General features: G+C 45.9%; 1 protein-coding gene across 2 annotated transcripts in view; it reads left to right on the plus strand.

The window, feature by feature from the left end:
• Positions 1 to 21,218, plus strand: part of STPG1 (sperm tail PG-rich repeat containing 1) — an 85,169-nt gene that overhangs the window by 35,597 nt on the left and 28,354 nt on the right. For both annotated transcript variants that reach the window (XM_043998779.1, XM_043998778.1), the window contains 2 exons: positions 5,965 to 6,066; positions 17,711 to 17,881. In XM_043998779.1, the coding sequence (XP_043854714.1) occupies positions 5,965 to 6,066; positions 17,711 to 17,881 (273 nt within the window). The remainder of the gene's footprint in view (positions 1 to 5,964; positions 6,067 to 17,710; positions 17,882 to 21,218) is intronic.

Genomic DNA, 21,218 nt, shown 5'->3' on the forward strand with positions numbered 1-21,218 from the left:
ATATACATATTTGTTTGCGTGTCGTTTTCCCCATTAGATTGTAAGCTTCTTGAGGGCAGGGCAGGCACTGTCTTTTGCCTCTTTTTGTATCACCAGTGCTTTTTACAGTGCCTGGCACATAGTAGGTGCTTAATCCATGTTGACTGACTGACTGGCTTCCAATTCCAATTCCTTTCTACCATCCCAAGCTGCACGCCAATTCTACCAGTTGTTCCAACAATTATTAACTTTGTGACATATTAGCATGCCGTTTCTTCTCTCAAAGCCCTCCCCAGAGGCTCTTCCAAGCTTTCTCATTCCTTCTCAAACCTTCCATGGCCTCCCCTCCCCAATTCTCTTAGCTGAGAATTTTGCCTCCTATTTTACAGAAAAATGGAGGCTGTTTGCTGTGAACTCCCTTTTCTGCCCCCTTCCTCACCTCCCATCACTCAGATGCCCCTGCCACTCTCTTCCTCTGGGTCAAACTGGACTGGCAAGTGATAATTCGGAAGTATTTCCTGAATGCCACTCAAGTAGTGGCTGATTAGAGGGTAGACCCATTGAATCTCTTATGGCTCAGAAGGTCCCTAACGTTCTGTGACTTAGAAAATACTCCAGCTCAGACAGGGATGCTTAACCTGAGGTCCATCAGCTTTTTTTTTAATACTTTGAAAACTATGTTTCAATAGAATTGATTTCCTCTGTAATCCTATGCATTTTACTCATTTAAAAATGCTATTTGGAGAACAGGTCCACAGGCTCCCCCAGCCTGCCAAACCTGGATTTAGGAGCATCTGCTGTAGTATCCGAACTCTGAGGGGTTAAATGACTTGACTAGGCTCTCACAGCTGGTACATGTTGAAGGCAGGATTTGAACCTAAGTCTTCTTGACTCGGAGTCCAGTGTCCTCTCTACTGTACCATGCTCTCTCATATTGCTTTCCTGATAGAATGTAAGCTCCTTGAGGGCTGCCACTATTTTGTTTTTGCCTTCCTCCCTCCCTCCCCCAACACCTGGGAAGTGCCTGGCTCACAGTACGCATTTAACAGATGCTTGCTGATTGATTGCTTTGAAACTCTCACAGCTAATGGGATGTGGGAGGGGAGATGTGGCTGGTGAGGGAAGCAGCTGCCTCTTGGCATCTTTCCAGGTTCCTCTCAAGGGGGCTCTGCTTCATCCCTGGATCCAGACTATCTTCACCCTAGAGAGCCCTGTGGCCACCTCAATCCAGCCACCTCCCTCATCATTTTAGAGACTCCCCAGGAAACTCTGCTTCAGCCCCTGATGCAGCTCATTCATCTCTTGGGCTCTGTCTTTGTCCCAGAGCCTTCTGAGGGACTCATGCATCAGCCTGGTTCTAAGCCATCCATCTGGGCCTCTTTGGAGACTTCTCCAGTTCTTTAGAGACCTTTCCTAGACCAGACCAGTCCTTGCTGAATGTGAGATGGACAACCTGGCCATTGCCAGGCACAACATTACTAACTGCTGTCATGGTGGACCTCAAGGAAACACCTCAAACAGAGGTCCACTCAATGGACCTCTCTGCAGCCAGATAGTCTGGCCTAAATTTGATTCAGTTCTCTATATATTTTAGAAATGAGGCCCTTATCAGAAACACTGGCTGTAAAAATTGTTTCTCAGCTTTCTGCTTTCCTTCTAAACTTGGTTGCATTGGTTTTGCTTGTGCAACCCCTTTTTAATTTTTTTTTTTTAGTGAGGCAATTGGAGTTAAGTGACTTGCCCAAGGTCACACAGCTAGTAAGTGTTTAAGCGTCTGAGGCCGGATTTGAACTCAGGTACTCCTGACTCCATGGCCAGTGCTCTGTCCACTGTGCCACCTAGCTGCTCCCCCCTTTTTAATTTAATGTAATCAAATTCACCCATTTTGCATTTCATAAAGGTCTCTAGCTCTTCTTTGGTCATAAATTCTTCCCCTCTCCATAGATATGACAGGTAAACTATTCCTTCATCTCTTAATTTGCCTATGATATCAACCTTTTATGTCTAAATCATGACCCCATTTTGACTTATTTTGGTATATGGTGTAAGGTGCTGGTCTATATCTTGTTTCTTCTATACTATTTTCCAGTTTTCCCTGCAGTTTTTGTCAAATAGTGAATTCTTATCCTAGAAGCTAGAGTCTTTGGGTTTATCAAACAGTAGGTTACTATAGTCATTTACTTCTGTGTCTTGTGTACGTAACCTATTCCACTGACCCACCACTCTATTTCTTAGCCAGTACCTAATAGTTTTTTTTTAAAGTAGACTTATTTTTTATTTTAATTTTATTTAATTTTATTATTTTAGTGAGGCAATTGGGGTTAAGTGACTTGCCCAGGGTCACACAGCTAGTAAGTGTTAAATGTCTGAGGCCAGATTTGAACTCAGGTACTCCTGACTCCAGGGCCGGTGCTCTATCCACTGCGCCATCTAGCTGCCCCAGTACCTAATAGTTTTGATGATTGCTGCTTTATAATATAGTTTTAGATCTGGTATGGCTAGGCCACCTTCCTTTGCATTTGTTTTTGTTAATTCCCTTGTTATTCTTTGGGGTTTTTTTGTGTTTTTTGGTTTTTTGGTTTTTGTTTTTTTTTTGCGGGGCAATGAGGGTTAAGTGACTTGCCCAGGGTCACACAGCCAGTGTCAAGTGTCTGAGGCTGGATTTGAACTCAGGCCCTCCTGAATCCAAGGCCAGTGCTTTATCCACCACACCACCTAGCTGCCCCCTTCCCTTGTTATTCTTGACCTTTTGCTCTTCCAGATGAATTTTATTATTTTTTTCTAGCTCTATAAAATATTTTTGGTAGCTTGATTGGTATGGCACTAAATAAGTAAATTAATTTAGGCATTTAAAAAAAATGAGTTCCAAAGTTTCTTTCTCCCTTCTCTCCCCCTTCCCTAAGATGGTAAATAGTTTGATATAGGTTACTTATGTGCAATCATGGAAAACAGATTTCCATTAGTCCTATTGTGAAGGAAGAAACAGACCAAAAGGAAAAAACTGTGAGAAAAAAGAAAGTGAAATTGGATGCTTCGATCTGCATTCAGATTCCATCAGTTCTTTCTCTGGATATGAATCACATGTTGACTTTTGTGGAATTGTTTTGATCATTGTATTGTTGAGAAAAGTCAAATCATTCATAGTTGATCATGGCACAATGTTACTGCTACTATGTACAATGTCCTCCAGGTTCTGCTCCCTTCACTCAACATCAGTTCATGTAAGTCTTTCCTGGTTTCTCTGAACTCCTCCTGCTCATCGTTTCTTATAGCAGAATAGTATTCCATTACTTGTTCAGCCATTCTTCACTTGATGGGCGTCCCCTCCACTTCCCATTCTTTGCCACCACAAAAAGAGCAGAGATAAATATTTTTGCACAGGTGGGTCCTTTTCTCTGTTTTGTTAAATCTCTCTGGGATACACACCTAAACTAGCTTCATTTTAAACCTTTTCCTTTTTCACTCCTTCTATCATATAGGGCTCACTGAGACCTGGCTCCTTCCTGGTGACACAGCTTCCCTGCCCACCCTTTCCAAAACTGATCAGAATCATACCCCTAAATTCATGGTCATGATTCAAGAGTTGGCATACTTCTTGTTACTCATTGCTCTCTACCACCACCACTGAGCAAAGGAAAAAGTCTCAAGTGCTGGATCCTCTTCTCCTTTCCCTCTGTATTATCTCTCATGGTGATCTCATATGCTCCTATGGTTAAATTATTATTTCTATGTAAATGATTCCTAGATCTCTATATACAGTCCTAACCTTTTTCCTTTATGCAACTATGTGACAGTGGATAGAGTTTTGGATCTGGAGTCAGGAAGACCTGAGTTCCAATCCAGCCTCAGACAATTCTCAGCTGGGTGAACCTAGGCAAGTCACTTCACCCTGTTTGTCTCAGTTTCTCAATCTGTCCTGTCAAATGAACTGGAGAAGGAAATGGCAAACCACTCCAATATCTTTGCTAAGAAAACCCGAAAAGGGCTTACAAAGAGTCGGACATGACTGACAAGCTCTCTCCTAACTAAGTTAGTCTCAGATCACCAACTGCCTGTTGGGCATCTTGAACTGGATGCCCTATAGATATCTCTTTTTCTTTTCTTCTTTTCTTGTCTTGTCTTTACTTTTTTTTTGGTGAGGCAATTGGGGTTAGGTGACACAGCTAGTAAGTTGGCAAGTGTCTGAGGCTGGACTTGAACTCAGGTCCTTCTGACTCCAGGGCCGATGCTCTATCCACTGCACCACCTAGCTGCCCCTCTGTAGACATCTCAAATTCAGCATGGACCAGGCAATCTTCTCCCCCACAGCCTCTTGCCAAATTGTCTATTACTATTAAGAGCATCACTGTCCTTCCAGTTCCCCAGACTCACAAGCTAGGGGTCATCCTCAACTCCTCACTCTCTCTCATCTCTCACATCCAATCTGTTACCAAGTCTTGTTGTTTCTACCTTTACAACATCTCTCATTATCCTTCCTCTCCTTTTCATTTACGCAGCCAACATCCTGGGGCAGGCTCTCATTAGCTCCCATAGCCTCCTGGGTAGTCTTTCTGCTCTGGTCCACCCTCCACTCAGCTGCCAAGGTTATCTTCCCAGAGCTCAGATCTGCCCATGCTCCCTGTCACCTCCATGATCAAGTGTAAGACCCTCTGTCTGGCTTTTTCAGAACCTGGCTTTTCCTACCTTTCCAGTCTCTGCACACTTCACTCCACTTCCCACACAAGTGACGTTGGCCTTCATGCCAATGAAGCTTCAAGACAAGACTAAGGGTGTCTAGTCAGTTAGCAGTGGGGAGCCATACAAGGTTCTGAGCAGGAGAGTGACACCATTTTACATGTTTTTCTGCCTTCTAAGCATCCATCCTAAACACTGCCCTGGGTAAGAACTCCCCTTGGTAAGCAGCCTGGAAGTATAAAGAGAAGCCCATTGAATTGGAATAGTAGGAATACCATGAGAGTCAGGTAGGGAGGTGGCCTTCATGCTATCCCCTGGCTTGCATATTCTGTTCTGTTGGGTGCACAGGGCTGGGATGGGGGTGGGGTGGGGACCAATTTAACACACAATCTGGTCTGTGGCCCTGTAGCACAACCAAGGACCTTCATAGAGGTGAAGTGTATGGTGATGGGGGGAGGTTTAGCGGTGATATTCTCTCTCACTCCCAAGATGCATTTTGAACATTCTCAGAGTGGTCTACAGCAGGTAGGACTCTGGACACTGGGAGAAGACTTACAGGGGTTATAGGAAAAGGGGGTTGGTGGCAGCCTGTGTGGAGGTGGTAACATCATGGATAAGTGAGGGTTGTGGCCTGGAGGACTGCTGGGAGAAGAAGGGTGCCTCTTCTAAATTTCAGTGTCTTGGGGCAAAGTTCCAACTGTTCCAGCCTAGTTACAGCTAAGCCCTTATATAAAATAAAGGGTTACTTCTAACTTTAACATTCTTTGTCCAAACATCTCTTTTAGCTCTAATGCTATCCTATCCTATTATTTTTCTCATCTAAGGTTCTTTCCTACTCTGACTTTTTGTGTTCTAATTTCCCTTCCAGCTCTGACTTTTCTTGAAATGTACCTTTCCTTGGTGGTGGCCTTCCTACTAGGTGGTATACTGGTCTCTGTACTGCACCTATGTCCCCCCCACACACACATGCTTACATTCCTTGGTTCCCAAGGTCACATAGAGAGCGAGTAGAAGAGCTGAGACTAGAACCCAGGTTTCATAGTCCCAAATCCAGGACTCTGGGGAAGCTGCACATTGACCAGAACTGGGTGGGGACAAGGCACTTAGAGAAATGGGCAGAAGATGGACTTTTTCACTTGGGCTGACGTGGGCTATGTCCTCCCTTGATGCCCATTCTCACTCAGAGGCAGAGAGACAGCAGAGGAGACTGGAATGAACCATGCCTGGTACCTGTCTGGCACTTGATAAATGTTTGTTTATTGATGATTGATCGACTGATTGATTGACAGGATTTTCCTCTTTCTCCATCAGGATGAAAACCCAGGCCCAGGTTTCTACAATGTCATTCATCAGTCTCCAGAGTTCAATAGTGTCTCACTATCAAAGAAAGGGACAGGAGCTTTTCCTTCAGTGGTAAGAGAATCTTCCTTGTTGGTGGTTTATTTATTCCATGCCTCCTTCTTCCTTCACAGCCAGAAATCACAGCGCAATCACCTCTGGCTTCTGGGGCCTCCTATTATCCCTTTCTTTCCCATTAATGACACTGCACAGGTGCGAGGTCCTTTTCTGTCTACCAGGGACTTTCACACCGATGACCTCATTTGGTGCTTACAACACCCTCCCAGGTAATGAGAATAACAACAAAATAGTAATAATGATAATGGCGATGATGATGGCTAGTATATATATAGACCTTTAAGGTTTATAAAATGCTTTTCATGTGTTATCTCATTTGATCCTCCCCACCTAATTGTTAAGGGCTAAAATTCTAGCTAAACTGTCTAAAATATCTAATGAGTGGTCGCCAATAAATTATAAGCTTTAGCAAGAGTTAGACTTTTAAGCATTTATTAAGGAGAATAAGAATTTGGTAAAGAGAGAGAAAAAGATCTAGATTCCTATCTATTAAAGGGAGAGTACATTTCTAGCTCCGCTCTCCACCAGAGTCCAAAGGGAAGAGCGTGAGACCGAGCGCCAGCCTCTTCCTTCCTCCTCCCACTCGCCCACGTCACTTCCTGACGCCAAAGAAAAGACTCCTGGTCTTGCCCTCAAAGACCTTTGCTTCATGGGTGGAACTCTTCCACAGTAAGTCTCCAGCAGGGGGCATCATTCCGATCGTTACCTAATCCTGTGAGGCTATTATCATCCCCATATCATCCCTATGAAGAAACTCAGAAGGTAAGTGACTTGCTCAAAGTCCCGCAGTAGGAGGTAGGATTTAGACTCAGTTCTTCTTGACTCCGGCCACTCAGGTATTGATCATTTTTGGCTGAAGAAATTGAAACCGACTTAAGTAACCTTCTGAAGGCTACATGGACAGGAAGTGGGGGAGCTGCAGACTGACGAACTCAGGTCTATTGGCCCCAAGTCTAAGCTATTTTCCATGATGCCACACGTCTTTGGTTATATCCAAAAAGCCTTGAATTTTTTCACAGACACGGCCCTGGCCAGGAGACAAACTTTCTTCTTGAATGTTATTTATTGCCCATTCTATAGATAGATAACTAGAAGCCTTGAGAGGTTCCATTTTCTACCCACACCCCCTTGCCACACCCAGGCAGAGCTGGGGAGAGAAACTGGAAAGGGAATTCAGAGTTTGGTCATTTGGGATGATTCAGTTGGGTATCCTAGCAAAGCCACAGCAATAATATTTGTGGCGTGCTTTCTGATGACAAAGCACTTGCCTCATAAGAACCCTATGAAGTAGAGAGTATGCTGTCATCAGCCCTCTTTTCTGAGTGAAGAAATCGGGGCTCTGTCGGAATCTGTCGAGAGAGGTTCTGTATCTGAGTGTTTATAACCACATCTAAGTGGCACCAACAGGTCTTGGCCAAGAAAACCATTTTGAAATGGAAACAGCACAAATATCCAGTGGGTGGCATTTGGAGACTTTGTTGTTTTTCAGTTGGGAGGAGTTGTGTGACAGGAAGAGTGCTTTAGGGCCTGGGTTACCCCACTTGGGAGCTGTAACCTCTGCTTTGTCATCTGTGGATAACCATACTCACACTCTCTACCTAGCCAGGGCTTCTGGGAGGAAAGTCCCAGAGAGCAGAGAGCAGCCATCTCCCTTTGTCCTTTTAAAAGTCACCCAGAGGGACAGCTAGGTGGCACAGTGGATAAAGCACCAGCCCTGGATTCAGGAGGACCTGAGTTCAAATCCTGCCTCAGACACTTGACACTTACTAGCTGTGTGACCCTGGGCAAGTCACTTAACCGCCATTGCCCCGCCAAAAAAAAAAAAAAAAGTCACCCAGAGGCTTCTGATCAATACTAGCATTCGCCACCACAGATGACTTCAAAGCCCTTTACAGATCCTACTCAGAGTCTCCCCAGAACAGGATGGAATGAATGCAGCCACTGCTGCTGTTGGGAATTGGAGGTCAGCAGAGCTGAATTGCCCAAGGTCTCCCCCTGCTTTGAAGTAAATGCCCGCCCACATCTCCAGCGGCTTCAAGAACCATCCTGCTGGGTCAGAAGGACCACGCCTTGCCTGACATGACTTCATGGGCACCTTGCTAGTACATGGGCTCAACACCAGCCTTGGGGAAGGCACGCAAGGGAAGTGCCCGCGTCCCGGAACACTCATCAGCCACCAAAACCTAACCCTGACTGGGCTGCGGATCAACTGGGACCTGGAGCAAGCCACCTCCCACTGGCCCCACTGCCTCATCAGGCCCCCTGGCCCTGAGGGATTGTGGGGATCCACCTGTCAGTGACTGAGGCACACACACCGCTGAAACTGCCAGGCATTAGGAACATGCTAGAGGTTCTGTCACCTGCTGAGTCATCAGCAAACACTTCCTGCAACACCTGGGTTTCCTTCCAATGAATTGCTCAGCCAAACAGGGGCTCTGCCCACAGCCCAGCTCCATTCCACAACAGTTTATCAAATGAGGCTGACTGCACTGACAATTAATAATAATAATAATAATAACAATAGTAATGTTATGGGCCCAGGGCACCCCAGAAGTTCTCTGGGGCACATCAAGGAACCTTCTCCTTGAGAAACTAATACAAAGGACAGATACACCTAAAGAGATAAGTGGAACCAGATCCGACTGAGCTAGCTTTGGGACCTCCACCCTTTATTCTAGTCTCCCTCAACCCTGGGGAGATAAGTTTGGGTGTGCCTGCTTCCTTTGTGTCCTGAGGAGATGACTTGTGAGAGATCTGCAGCCGCCCCTCACCCAATTCCTCCAGCCACCACCAGTGGGGGATGGTCCTCCCTCACTAAAGGAACTTTCCACAGTCAGATGGTCACCCCCATCAGTCCTCTATAAAAGTACCTGCCAGTCTCCTGCTCGAGGAGATTGGTATCTCAAAGCCACTCTCTCTGTGCCATGCCTTTCTCCCCATGAGAAATCCAAGGACTTCTTTCATGGTTTCCCTTCCCTTTCCCTTCCTCAGCCCCGAAATAAACTACCATCTTATTCTAATTGCTTTTGTGTGCAAGAGGGTGTAATTCTTTAAAGAAGAATTCCTAAGGACCCCAAACCCCTATCCCTTCCCAAACCCCTATGCCCTATCCCAAACCCCTTACCCCATTTTCCCCATGACAGTAACAACAACAAACAACAATAATAATAGTGTTTGTATAGCACCTACTATGTGCCAGACACTGTGCTAAGTGTTTTTAACAAATATTATCTCATTTGATCCTCTCAACAACCCAGGGAGGGAGATGCTATTACTATGGCCATTTTATAGATGAGGAAACAGGCAGACAGAGGTTAAGTGACTTGCCCAGGATCACACAGGTAGTAACTGTCTGAGGCTGAATTTGAACTCGGCTCTTCCTGACTGGCCCAGCACTCTATTCACTTTGCTGCCTGAATATTGAGTGGAGCCTACTCTCAACAAGCCTGCAATTGAATGTAGGGAAGAGCAGAACAATAAATGCCCCTGATCTAAGAGAGAGGGAGAGGAGAGACAGGGAAAGTGCTGGGAGAAATCTGGGGAGAGACATGTCTGTTTCATGTGGGGGTGTGACCTTGAAGGTGGGGGGAGTGGCTGTCTCCCGGGCCTTGAAGGAAGGAAAGGACTTCACCATGGAGATGGTGGGGAAGTCTGTTCTTGTCAGGGAGAACAGATGAGGAAATGAACATTCGCATAGTGCTTTAAGGTTAGCACAGCCCATGAATACACTGCCTTGTTAAAGCCCTTAACAACACTGTGAAGGATGTGCTTTAAGTATCCTCATTTAATAGAGAATGAAAGGGAGGCTCAGGCAGTCATTGAGTGACTTGTCCAGAGGTCTGGGGGGCTGGATCCCTTCCTGTGGGGAATGTATCATGGTGCTGGGGAAAGGGGACTGTCTCTAGATAGCCCTCAGAGGATGTGGCTTCTGATCCTGCCCTTGCCACTTAGCAGGACTTTGGCAAACCATTTCCAGACCCCAGATGCAGAAGTTGGCTTAGATTGCCTCTGGGATCTCTCCTAGCTTTAAGTCTATGATGCTAAGACAGGATTAAAGAATCCAGGAAATTTATAAAGGAGTGAAGGGCTAGAAGGCTGTGTGGTCCAATCTCTGCGTTTTACAGTTTAGGGACCTGAGACCCAAGGAGATTAAGTGACTTCTCCAAGGTGACTGAGGTGGTAACTATCATGGGTGGGAGGTGGGGTGAGGATTGAATTTAGGTCCTCAGGCTCCCTAGGGCTGCAGGCAAGCTTCCATGGACCAGTTCCAAAACAGAGAGCTGGGGGGTGCTCAGGACACTGTTCCATGGATCAGTTGAAGCTTAGGGTCAAGGGCTGGCCCACCCCTGCTTCCCCAAATGTCACTTGGGAAGGTCTGATCAGTTGCCCAGTCCACTGCAGCCCAAGGGTGGAGAACAGTCTAATTTTGGAGAAAGAGGTTCCAGGGCAAGTCAGTACATGGGTTGGTTGGAGATTAATGACCTGAAAATAATGGAAAACATGTAGATCTTTCAAAAATCAAGAATTAAAAAGAAAGACTATATTTTCTAGTCAAATAGCAGCAAAAAGTATCACTAAAATAAGAATTCTAAGTAATTAGTATTCTTTTTTTTTAACATCATAGCATTAAAGAAATATGTTGTTAGAACAGAACACAGAACTCTGGGCACTTGATTGTTATACATACTCCTTCAATATTCCTGAGTAAGAAGAACCCCTCCTCCCCCCAACAATGTAAGCATTGTGCTACAACTGTGGCCAGCCAGTACATGGTCTGATTGGAGAATAATGGCTCCAAATTAATGGAGAACATGATAGCAGATGAGGGACAGCATGACTTCAGCAGTGGTTCAGCATTGGTTCTTCAGGTGGTCTTTGTTTAGCGCTTTTTTTTTCAGGGCAATGAGGGTTAAATGACTTACCCAGAGTCACACAGCTAGTAAGTGTCAAGTGTCTGAGTCCAGATTTGAACTCAGGTCCTCCTGAGTCCAGGGCCGGTGCTTTATCCACTGCACCACCTAGCTGCCCCAAAGGAAGATGCTCTTTTTTTTTTTTTTTTTGGCAGAGCAATGAGGGTTAAGTGACTTGCCCAGGGTCACACAGCTAGTAAGTGTCAAGGGTCTGAGGCTGGATTTGAACTCAGGTCCTCTTGAATCCAGGGCCAGTGCTTTATCTGCTATGCCACCTAGCTGCCCCTCGGGTGGGCTTAACATTGCATCATCTGTGAACAATGTGCTTGGTGCCCCTCTGACCTAACTGAAGGGAAAAGCTGGTATGGACAAGGTCACCGAGGAAGGCTTTTGCCCTCACTGCCTCCCTTCTGATGTCTCCTGTAGCTGTGTGGTTACCCAAGAGCCTTGTTCACAGGAGGTATGAATTTTTTGTTGAATTAGATTTCTTGACCAGTGGAAAGATTTGGAGTCAGGACCTGGCTTTGACTCCAGTAGGACTTGAGTTGGGCAGGTCACTCCCTCAGCCTCTGTGGACCCAAGCCTTCTCATCTGTGCAATCAGAGGTTTGGACTTGATGGATTCTGAGGTCCTTTCCACCTCTAAGGTTATGATCTCAAGGGGATAGGGATCTGGGAGTTAGTGCAGGACTTCTTTTTTCCCCAGACCTTTATTTTTTCCAATTACATGTAAAGATAGATTTCAACATTCACTTTTATAAGATTTGGGGTTCCAAATTTTTTCCCCACTTTCCCTCCCCTTCTGAAGCCAGCAAGCAATCTGATATAGGTCACACATTACAATCATATTAAACATATTTCCACATTAGTCATGTTGTAAGAGAAGAATCAGAACAAAAGAAAAAAACACAAGAAGAAACAACAATAAAGCAACAACAAAGTGAAAATAGTGTGCTTCAATCTGCATTCAGATTTCAAAGTTCTTTTTCTGGATATGGAGATCATTTTCCATCATGAGTCCTTTGGAATTGTCTTGGATCGTTATATTGTTGAGAAGAGCTAAGTATCACAGCTGATCATCACACGATGTTGTTGATACTGTGTACAATGTTCTCTTGGTTCTGCTCACTTCACTCAGCATCAGTTCACTTAAGTCCAAGTTTTTTCTGAAATCTATCTGCTCCTCATTTCTTACAGCACAATAGTGTTCTATTATATTCAGATACCACAACTTGTTCAGCCATTCCTCAATTGATGAGCGTCTCCTCAATTTCCAATTCTTTGCCATCACAAAAAGAGCCACTATAATTATTTTTGTACATGTGGGTCCTTTCCCCATTTTTATGATCTCTTTGGGATATAGACCTATTAGTGGTATTGCTGGGTCAAAGCATATACACAGTTTTAAAACCTTTCGGGCATGGTTCCAAATTGTTCTCCAGAATGGTTGGATCAATTCACAGCTCCACCAACAATGCATTAGTGTTCCAATATTCTCACATCTTCTCCAACATTTATCATTTTTTTTTTTGGTCATATTAGCCAATCAGATAGGTATGAGGTGGTACCTTACAGTAGTTTTAATTTGCATTTCTCTAATCAGTAGTGATTGAGAACATTTTTTCATATGGCTGTAGATAGCTTTAATTTCTTCATCTGAAAATGTTTGTTTATATCCTTTGATCATTTCTCAATTGGGGAATGACTTTTATTCTTATATATTTGATTTGCTTTTCTATATATTTTAGATATAAGGCTTTTATCAGAAACACCATCTGTAAAAAATTGTTTCTCAGCTTTCAGTGCAGGACTTCTAATGCCAGGGTTCTTCACTGTTGAATCCATGGACTGCCTAAGTTGGAGTGAAGTATTCTATTGATCACTTGAGCTGGAACTAGGGGTAGGTAAGATGGGTAGCTTCCCAGGGCACATCAATCAGTGGGGCAGACACAGGAGCACTTTGTAATAGAATTTTAAAAATCAATGTATGTCTTTACATTGGCTTTTAGCCTGAAGGCTGGGAAATGCTAGTACACATGTTTTAAATGCCAGAAAATTCCTCTCTGTGGCAAGTAGGGATTTATTGCACAACATCTCCTTTATTACAGTGAAGGCTTGAAGCCTCAGGTAGACAGTACTGCAGAAAAGGGGATGCAGTTCTCCAACCTTGCCCAGGGACAGTGCCTTGTCCTGGACCTTCCCACTACCTTACCCTCCCTGCTCACAAGTATGGCCATCCCACAGCAGGTTATCCTGGTCTTGCCCTTTGATTCTTTTGTGAGAACAGAGTTGCATGTCTTCCTTATTTCCCACCAGGGAATCACAGTAATGGGGAGTGGCTGAGAGCATGAGGTCTAGGTGATGGGTGAAGGTGGGGAAGAGGACAGAGAAGCTGGGAGCTTCCACTAGGAGCTCAGCTTGGGTGGGACTCTTCTCATCTCTGCTCTACCTGGTGGCCTCCTCCTCACGTCTGCCACGTGGGCGGGGGTGGGGGTGGGAGCTGCAGATCAGAGCTGAAATCAGCCCCAGACATGTGGAAAGCACCAATTAAAGGCAAGGCTGAATGCCCGGTGCCGGTGGTTCAGGGAAGCAGGGCATATCATAATGTAGTGAGAAGGATGCTGGATAAGGGGTCAGATGACATGCCTCCATTACCTAATCACCTGTGTGACTTTGGGAGAGTCACTTTGCTTGGCTGAGTCTCAGTTTCCTCATCTGTATCTCTATGATCTCGGAATTCTATTAGAATAGGAAATCGTTGCAAATAAGATTGATTTGTTCTTGATATTCTCAGCATGGTGTCTGTCACTTAGTAAATTACTAGTTCTTAAGAAGTGCTTGTCAATTGAATGGCTGAGGGATTGATCTTATGATCACCAAGTTCTCTTCCTGTTCTCTCTCATCCTGGATCCTATACAAGGAACGATGTGATAAGGGCAAAGGAAAGGTCTAGAAGAAGGACTAAGGACATTGGATGAGGGAGAAATCAATTTCAGCTTGTGGAGAAGACAGGGAGGGTAACAGGGAGTGCTTCATGGAAGAGGTGGCTCTTCAACGGGGCCTTGAAGGAAAAAAAAAACATTTTTAATAATATATGTCTGCATATTGCTTTAAATTTTGCAGAGCACTCCCCACACACTGTCTCCATTGAGCCTCCCAACAACCCTGTGAGGTAGGTACTACCCATATTATTACCCCCATTTTACAGGGAAGGAAACAGAATCTCAGGGAGGTAAATTGAATTGTTAGAAGGTAGAACAGGACGACCAAACAAAAGTAGTCCCATGTCTTGAAGGAGCTTACTTCTTTTTTTTTTTTTTTTGGTGAGGCAATTGGGGTTAAGTGACTTGCCCAGGGCCACACAGCTAGTAAGTGTTAAATGTCTGAGGCCGGATTTGAACTCAGGTACTCCTGAATCCAGGGCCGGTGCTCTATCCACTGCGCCATTTAGCTGCCCTATGGAGCTTACTTCTTATAGGGAGTGGGGAATGGGAAGTGGGGTGGGGTAGATATACAACATGTAAACATAGAAGCATACATGTAATAATTGGAGAAGGAAAGAACCGTAAACAGCAGAAGGATCAGCAAAGCAGCACATTTGTAGGCCCTTATTGGATCACATGTGATGGGCAGGTAGGTGGAGCAGTGGACAGAGCACTGGGTTTGCAATCAGGAGGACCTGAGTTCAAATCCAGCCTCAGATTTTTTTGGGGGAGGGGCAGGGCAATGAGGGTTAAGTGACTTGCCCAGGATCACACAGCTAGTAAGTGTCAAGTGTCTGAGGCTGGATTTGAGCTCAGGTCCTCTTGAATCCAAGGCCAGTGCTTTATCCACCGCACCACCTAGCTGCCCTCCTCAGATACTTTATAACAGTGTGACCCTGGGCAAGTCACTTTAACCGAGTTTGCCTCAGTTTCCTCATCTGTCAAATGTGCGAGAGAAGGAAATGACAAGTAGCTATCCTTGCCACAGAGAGCCAGATACAACTGATGATCATCAACAGCAAAAATCCCATTGTATAGGACCATGGACTGTTATCTTTTCATTTCTCAAATGAGAAAATGGCACAGAGGAAGTGGCTCTGTTGGAAGTGAGGGATTCTAAGAGGCGGAAAAGGGGGCGTGTATCCAGGTGTGGAGAAATAGTCTATGAGAAGGCAGGGAAGTGGGAGATGCCCCCTGAAGTAGGCAGGTGGGCCACGTGTGGGGGATTTGGCCGTTTGACTGGACCAGAGATTGTGTCAAAGTGGAGAAATATGAGCTCACCCTGGAGAGGGAGGCGAGATAGCCAGAGGAGAAGGGCTTTGAGTGACACACTGGGGAGAGTTAACTCATCCTGGAGGCAATAGGGACTTACTGAAAGCTATTGAGCAGGGGAGTGTTGGTAAGTTGGACTTTAGGAAGAGGATTCTAGCATCTGTGTGGAGGGTTAGATGAGAGACCAAAAGGTCTTCCCTTGGCTGTGGTTGGTTTCTCCAGCAATGAAGTTGCTCAGAGAGAATAATAACAATTCACATTTCTACAGCGCTTGGAACTTTACAAAGTGTGTTCCCAAGAAGGACAAATTAGATCACCCCCATTTTACAGATAACGAGATGAGGGTTGGGTAAAATGACAGGCAACAGCTAGTGGGTGAGATTCATACCCTGCTCTCCTGCCCTGCCATTCTTTCTTCCTCGAAAGACCCTCCTCTCATCTCTTTCTTCCTTTGGGAACCTTCCCTAGAACTCAGCATATCTGGCCAGACTAACTTGGAGTGGTGGTGATGGGGTATCCACACACAATCATATATTTAAAGTAGGAGGTGACCTCAAAGGCTGTCTACTTCCACCCCATTATTTTATAGATGAATAAAATGAGGCCAAGAATGGCACAGTGGACATTTGAGTGAGGAAAGCCTGGGTTCGATTCCTACCTCAGGTACTTACTAGCTGGGTGCCCCTGAGTAAGTCATGTGACTGAGCCTCAGTTTTCTCATTTGGAAAATGGGGATGATAATAGTACCTTCCTCAGAGGGGCCTTGTGAGAACCAAAGAAGAGGATGTATGTGAAGCCCTTTGTAAACCTTAAAGCACTGTAGAAATGTTTTTGATGACCATCATTCCCCTAGGTCACACAGGGAGTGGCCAGCTGGTTGGGACTGGAACCCAAGGCCTTTGCCTCCAGATACCTGAGTATCCCCGGTGGTCCCTGGGCCAGTGCTTCTGAGAACCTTTGCTGCAGGAGCTGAGCACCTTGGGGCAGGGCCTCACCATCTCACCCTTCCCTCAGGCAACATACAAAGTTTCCTCATGAAGCTCCCTCCCCCCAGCCTGCCCAGTCCATTGAAACTTGGAGCAATGTCCTCAGCTATTTCGTTTGGAGATAACTGGACATTTTTTCTCGATCTTACTCCGATACCTGCCATACTATCCCAGGTGAAGGAGATGCTATCGTCTAGTTTCTATAGCTTCTGTCCCTCTTCGTTGGGCAAACACCGATTCTGTTTGTTTTTGAACTGAGTTTTGTCATGGGCTTCCTGGATTGGTTCTGATGAGACAGCAAAAATATTGTTGAGTCTTATGTAAACACCTATTAGATGGGAAATGGGGGAAGGGGGAGCAAGGCCCGAGGAACTTTGGCCACCAGAAGGTGGGAACCCAATTCCCCTGCGCCATTTGGAGATCCCACACTGTTTACTTGGGTGAAACAGCAAGTCACGCTTTGCTGAGAAGACTCTAGTAAAATATTAAAGAAACCTGGAGCTCCCATCAACTAACCCTTGGCACACAGCTGATGAGTCAAGTGTGAATGAATCAGAAGGCGGTCGCAGCAGCAGAACTGCACCGAAAGCAAAGTCTTTTATGCCAAACCCCAACCATTTGATACATGCTTGGGTAGGGTGGGTTTTTTTTCCAGCTCAAGTTGAAACACACCTGAACTTGCTTTTCTCAAGATCCCAGAGGGCACATGGGGTTTCTCTTGCTAGAAGATACAGCCCACCATGTAGCTGGAATGACGCTAAACTTGGAATCCAAAGACCTGGGTTGGAGGGCACCGGGTGACCTTAGGCAAATTGCTTCTCTCCACATCCTGAAAATGGACATCATAATACCCTCTCCCTCCCTGCTCCCCATCTCATGGAGAGCCGAGAGGAAAGTGCTTTGTTTTGTTTTTTTTTGTTTGTTTGTTTTTAGTGAGGCAATTGGAGTTAAGTGACTTGCCCAGGGTCACACAGCTAGTAAGTGTTAAGAGTCTGAGGCCAGATTTGAACTCAGGTACTCCAGGGCCGGTGCTCTATTCACTGCGCCACCTAGCCACCCCGAGGAAAGTGCTTTGTAAAACAGTATATACGGGAGCACTTCCTGTTATTATTGTTAGGTTTGGATTTGTGATTTCATCTTTGAGGACCCCCACTCCCACGACTTATTCAAATCAGCACCTCAACGCTAACTTCAGAGATGCCTGGGGCATCTGGAGGATAAATAAATAGTGGGCCCAAGTTGACCCAGTTAGTAAGTTTCGGAGGCAGAACTAAGACCCCAGGCCCTGATGACTCCAAGGCCAGTCCCCTATGGATTAAGCCGCACTTCCTCTGGGTGGTTTCTCGTCCCCATGGCCCCCATTAACACCATTGTCATCTTTGTTGCTTGGGAGAGTTTCTCCTTTCAGGAAGGCCTGGAAGCCTCCATGTTTCCTTTCTGAGTCTCCCTGAGCTAGCTAATGATGGAGTTGTTTGGACTCCTTTTTGCAGGATAACCGGCTGTCTATGAAGATTCCAAATTATCCTGCAGCCAATGCCTACAACCTTCCGTCCAATTTGATTTCTAAGAAGAACTTTAGCAACACGTGTTCTAGCATGTTCCACCTGCCCTTCTGTGAGAAAATCTGCAAATGGCCCACCCCAGCACCCAATCACTATAACGTAAGGGGTGAAGGGCCTGGGGTGGAGGGGCGTGGGGGGGGGCTGGGGAAGGAGAACATCTTAGAGTGGGAAGGCACCTCTGAGCTCACCTAGGCCCTGCCCTCTCTAATTCACCAAAACCTGCTGTAATTCCTCTGAGAAGTAGCCGCCCAGTCTCAGCTTGGAAACCTCTGATAGCTCAGAACTCATTACCTTTCTAGGCACCCTGAAAGAGTGTATGATCTGCTGCTTTCAGGGCACTGGCTTCAGAGTGTACTACTGGGTGCTGGTATTAGGCAGGGAAGCCTGCATGGGAGGGGTGGAGGAGGTGAGCGCGTGTGCACACATACACACACACACACACACACACACACAGACATGCACACACACAGACACAGACACACACACACACATACACACACACATGCACACCCTGGAAGTCACTCCCTTGGCACTAATTCTACCAGCAAGTCCTGACACCACCTGTACCAGGGAGCCAGTGGGAAACCCAAATGATTCGAAAGTTAGAAAAACAAGCCACTGTCCAGACGGGCTTGATAACAACAGCTAAGCATGAAGTCCTGCCTCTGACAAAGCCCTTGGGATAAATCCTTTGCCCTGGCTTTTTAGAATCCCTGGAAGGTGGTCGAGGTGGATGTGAACATCATGGGCTCTAAAGCTGGAAGGAAACTCAGAGCTCATCTGATCCACTCCCACCCCCATGTGTTCATAGACAGGGATACGTGGGCCCAGAAAGATGGAGCAGAATGGAGGCTTCCGGAGGGGAGGGCAGATTCTTAGACGGTCTTTCCCCGGGTCCTGGTGCAGCATAAATGCTTCATGGATGTTTGTTGGATAAAGTGACTTCTGGGAATGTCAGAATCTCTTAGTTGTGTGAGACCTCGGAAGCCATCTTGCCCACTCCACTCCAGACCATCTGGCCTCCCCTTGAGGGACCCACTGAGGGGGACCCTGCTACCTCCTGAGGCAGCTCCCCTCCATTTGGGGACAGTTCTTCTTGTTAGGAAAACTTTCATTGCTTCAGGCCTTCATATTCTTTCCTTCAACTGCCCCCCGGCTACTGGTTCTTAAGAAGGACCCGTCTAACCCCTCTTCCAAAGGAGTGTCCTTCACAGAATGGTTCCCCTTCCCTCCCTGCCCCCTTTGCCTCCATACCAAACACCCCCAGCTCTTTCAAAGGCCCTCATAAGTCATGCTCCGGGGCCCTCATTGTGCTGGTCATTATTGCCTGGATGGTGTCCAGCTTCACCGTGTCCCTCCTAAACTCTGAAGCTGATCAAAACCCTCCAACCAGGGTCCAGCTAATCCAGAAAACAGTGGAACCCCCACCTCCTTATTCTGGGAAGCCGTGTCTCCCTTAACCAAGGTCCCAAGCTTCTTGGGTTTGGTGGCCATGTCACCCTGCTGACCAATGCCTCTTACCTTCCAGGACTTAGCCCAGTGCCTGGCACCCAGTAAGTGCTTAAAAATGTCAACTGATTATCCACTATTTATTGACTTACTTAGGGCCACACAGTGAAGAGCAGAGCTGAACTCAGTCTCGGTTCTTGACTCCAAATCTAGCATTTGGTTCACTATATCATGCTGCCTCATGCTTCGTAAATGCTTATTGAATTAAATTGAATAATGTTTGGTTAACTTACCTCACCGGCAATTTATTTCAGAGGGCCAATGAAATGCCATGTACTTTGAAAAAATAGAGTGTTCTTCTTTATTTTCCCCTTGGGAAAAGGGTTAAGTGACTTGTCCAGGGTCACACAGCTAGTAAGTGTCTGAGGCCGGACTTGAACTCCGGTCCTCCTAAATCCAGGGCCGGTGCTTTCTCCACTGTGCCACCTAGCTGCCTGAAAAAATACAGAGTGTTCTAAGCTGGAATGGCCCTTAGAGGTCACCCAACTCCAACCCTCTCATTTTACAGATGAAGAAATGGAGACCCACACATCATCTTCTAAAACATGCCATCCTTAAAAGTACTATTTTATTTTTTTCCGAATCATATTTTCTTGATGCCTTTTGTCTACATCACAATCATTTCGCTCCTTTTCTCTCCCACTGGACTCCTCATCTGGGCAAATAAAAACAAGTAAGCAAAAAAAAAAATCTGATCCAGTGACTGCAGATGACCGTGCATACACTATCGTTCCCTGGTAGTCCTCCATCTCCTGTTTCACACTCTCTTTCACTGGTTTTTCTGTTACTCTAGAATCCAACTTCCTTCAAAATGTCATGAGATTCTCCACAATTATCATCAACGGATTTTCCGTGTTTACCAAGGTTCCCTTGACCTCTCCCCACCTTTACACCATGTACCTCCTTTCTCTGACCCCAGAATATCATAGGGTGGTAGTGGAACAGGGGGATTCCTCGAGAGACCCCACTTTTTAGCAGTATCAGACTGCCTCCAGCCCTGGAATTCTTGACCACAGTCCCTCGTCAGAATGTGGTGTCCAGATTCCTGGAATCCAACTCCTTTTTATACCCCTAACCCCCAAACAGGGCACACAGTGCTCCCAGGCTGCAGAAGGAACACTCTTTCCTGCTGTCTCCCCACATAAGCAAAGCCTCAGTGGATTCATTACCAACACAAAGCAAAGACTCAGGGCCTGCACGGCAGGGCATGAATTTATGGCTTCATTCCCCTAATAGTCACCAACAAACTGTTGAGTCCATTCTGGGAGCCGAGGTCACGCCTCGGTCCTTCAGGGACACCTTCTCCAGTCCAGAGTTGCTCTGTCTTTTTTTTTTTAAACCATAAGTGACTAAAGTCCCATGTAGACTGTGCCTTAAGAAATTTTGACCATTTCCCAAGGGCTTGTGGCTTCAGGGGCTTAATAAATGTAAATTGAATCAAAAAGCAAGCACCAGATACCAGAGCCTTCCCCAGGAATTCAGTACCTGCAACAAATTAAGCTAAGGGCTTAAAAGTGAAATGTAGGGGGCAGCTAGGTGGCACAGTGGATAGAGCACTGGCCCTGGATTCAGGTGTACCTGAGTTCAAATCCAGCCTCAGACACTTGACACTTACTAGCTGTGTGACCCTGAGCAAGTCACTTAACCCCCATAGCACCACACACACACACACAAAGAGTGAAATGTGGGGGGTGGAGGAGGAAGGCGATGAGAAAATCCATCGTCCCTGCACTGGGAACCTCTGTCCTCCTCTCTGACCCCTTTCCATTTACTTGCAAGCTGCTTAAGCAACAGTGTCCTTGCTGATACCACCATCCGTCCCTCAGCCCCTTCCACTTCAGCTTTACTGGCTTTTTAACAGTCGCCAGCCTTTGATGAAACACCTACTACGTGGGCTAAGTGTTGGCATCCAAAGAAAGGCACAGAT

The sequence above is a fragment of the Dromiciops gliroides genome, chromosome 3, assembly GCF_019393635.1.
Source record: "Dromiciops gliroides isolate mDroGli1 chromosome 3, mDroGli1.pri, whole genome shotgun sequence".
Taxonomy (NCBI): domain Eukaryota; kingdom Metazoa; phylum Chordata; class Mammalia; order Microbiotheria; family Microbiotheriidae; genus Dromiciops; species Dromiciops gliroides.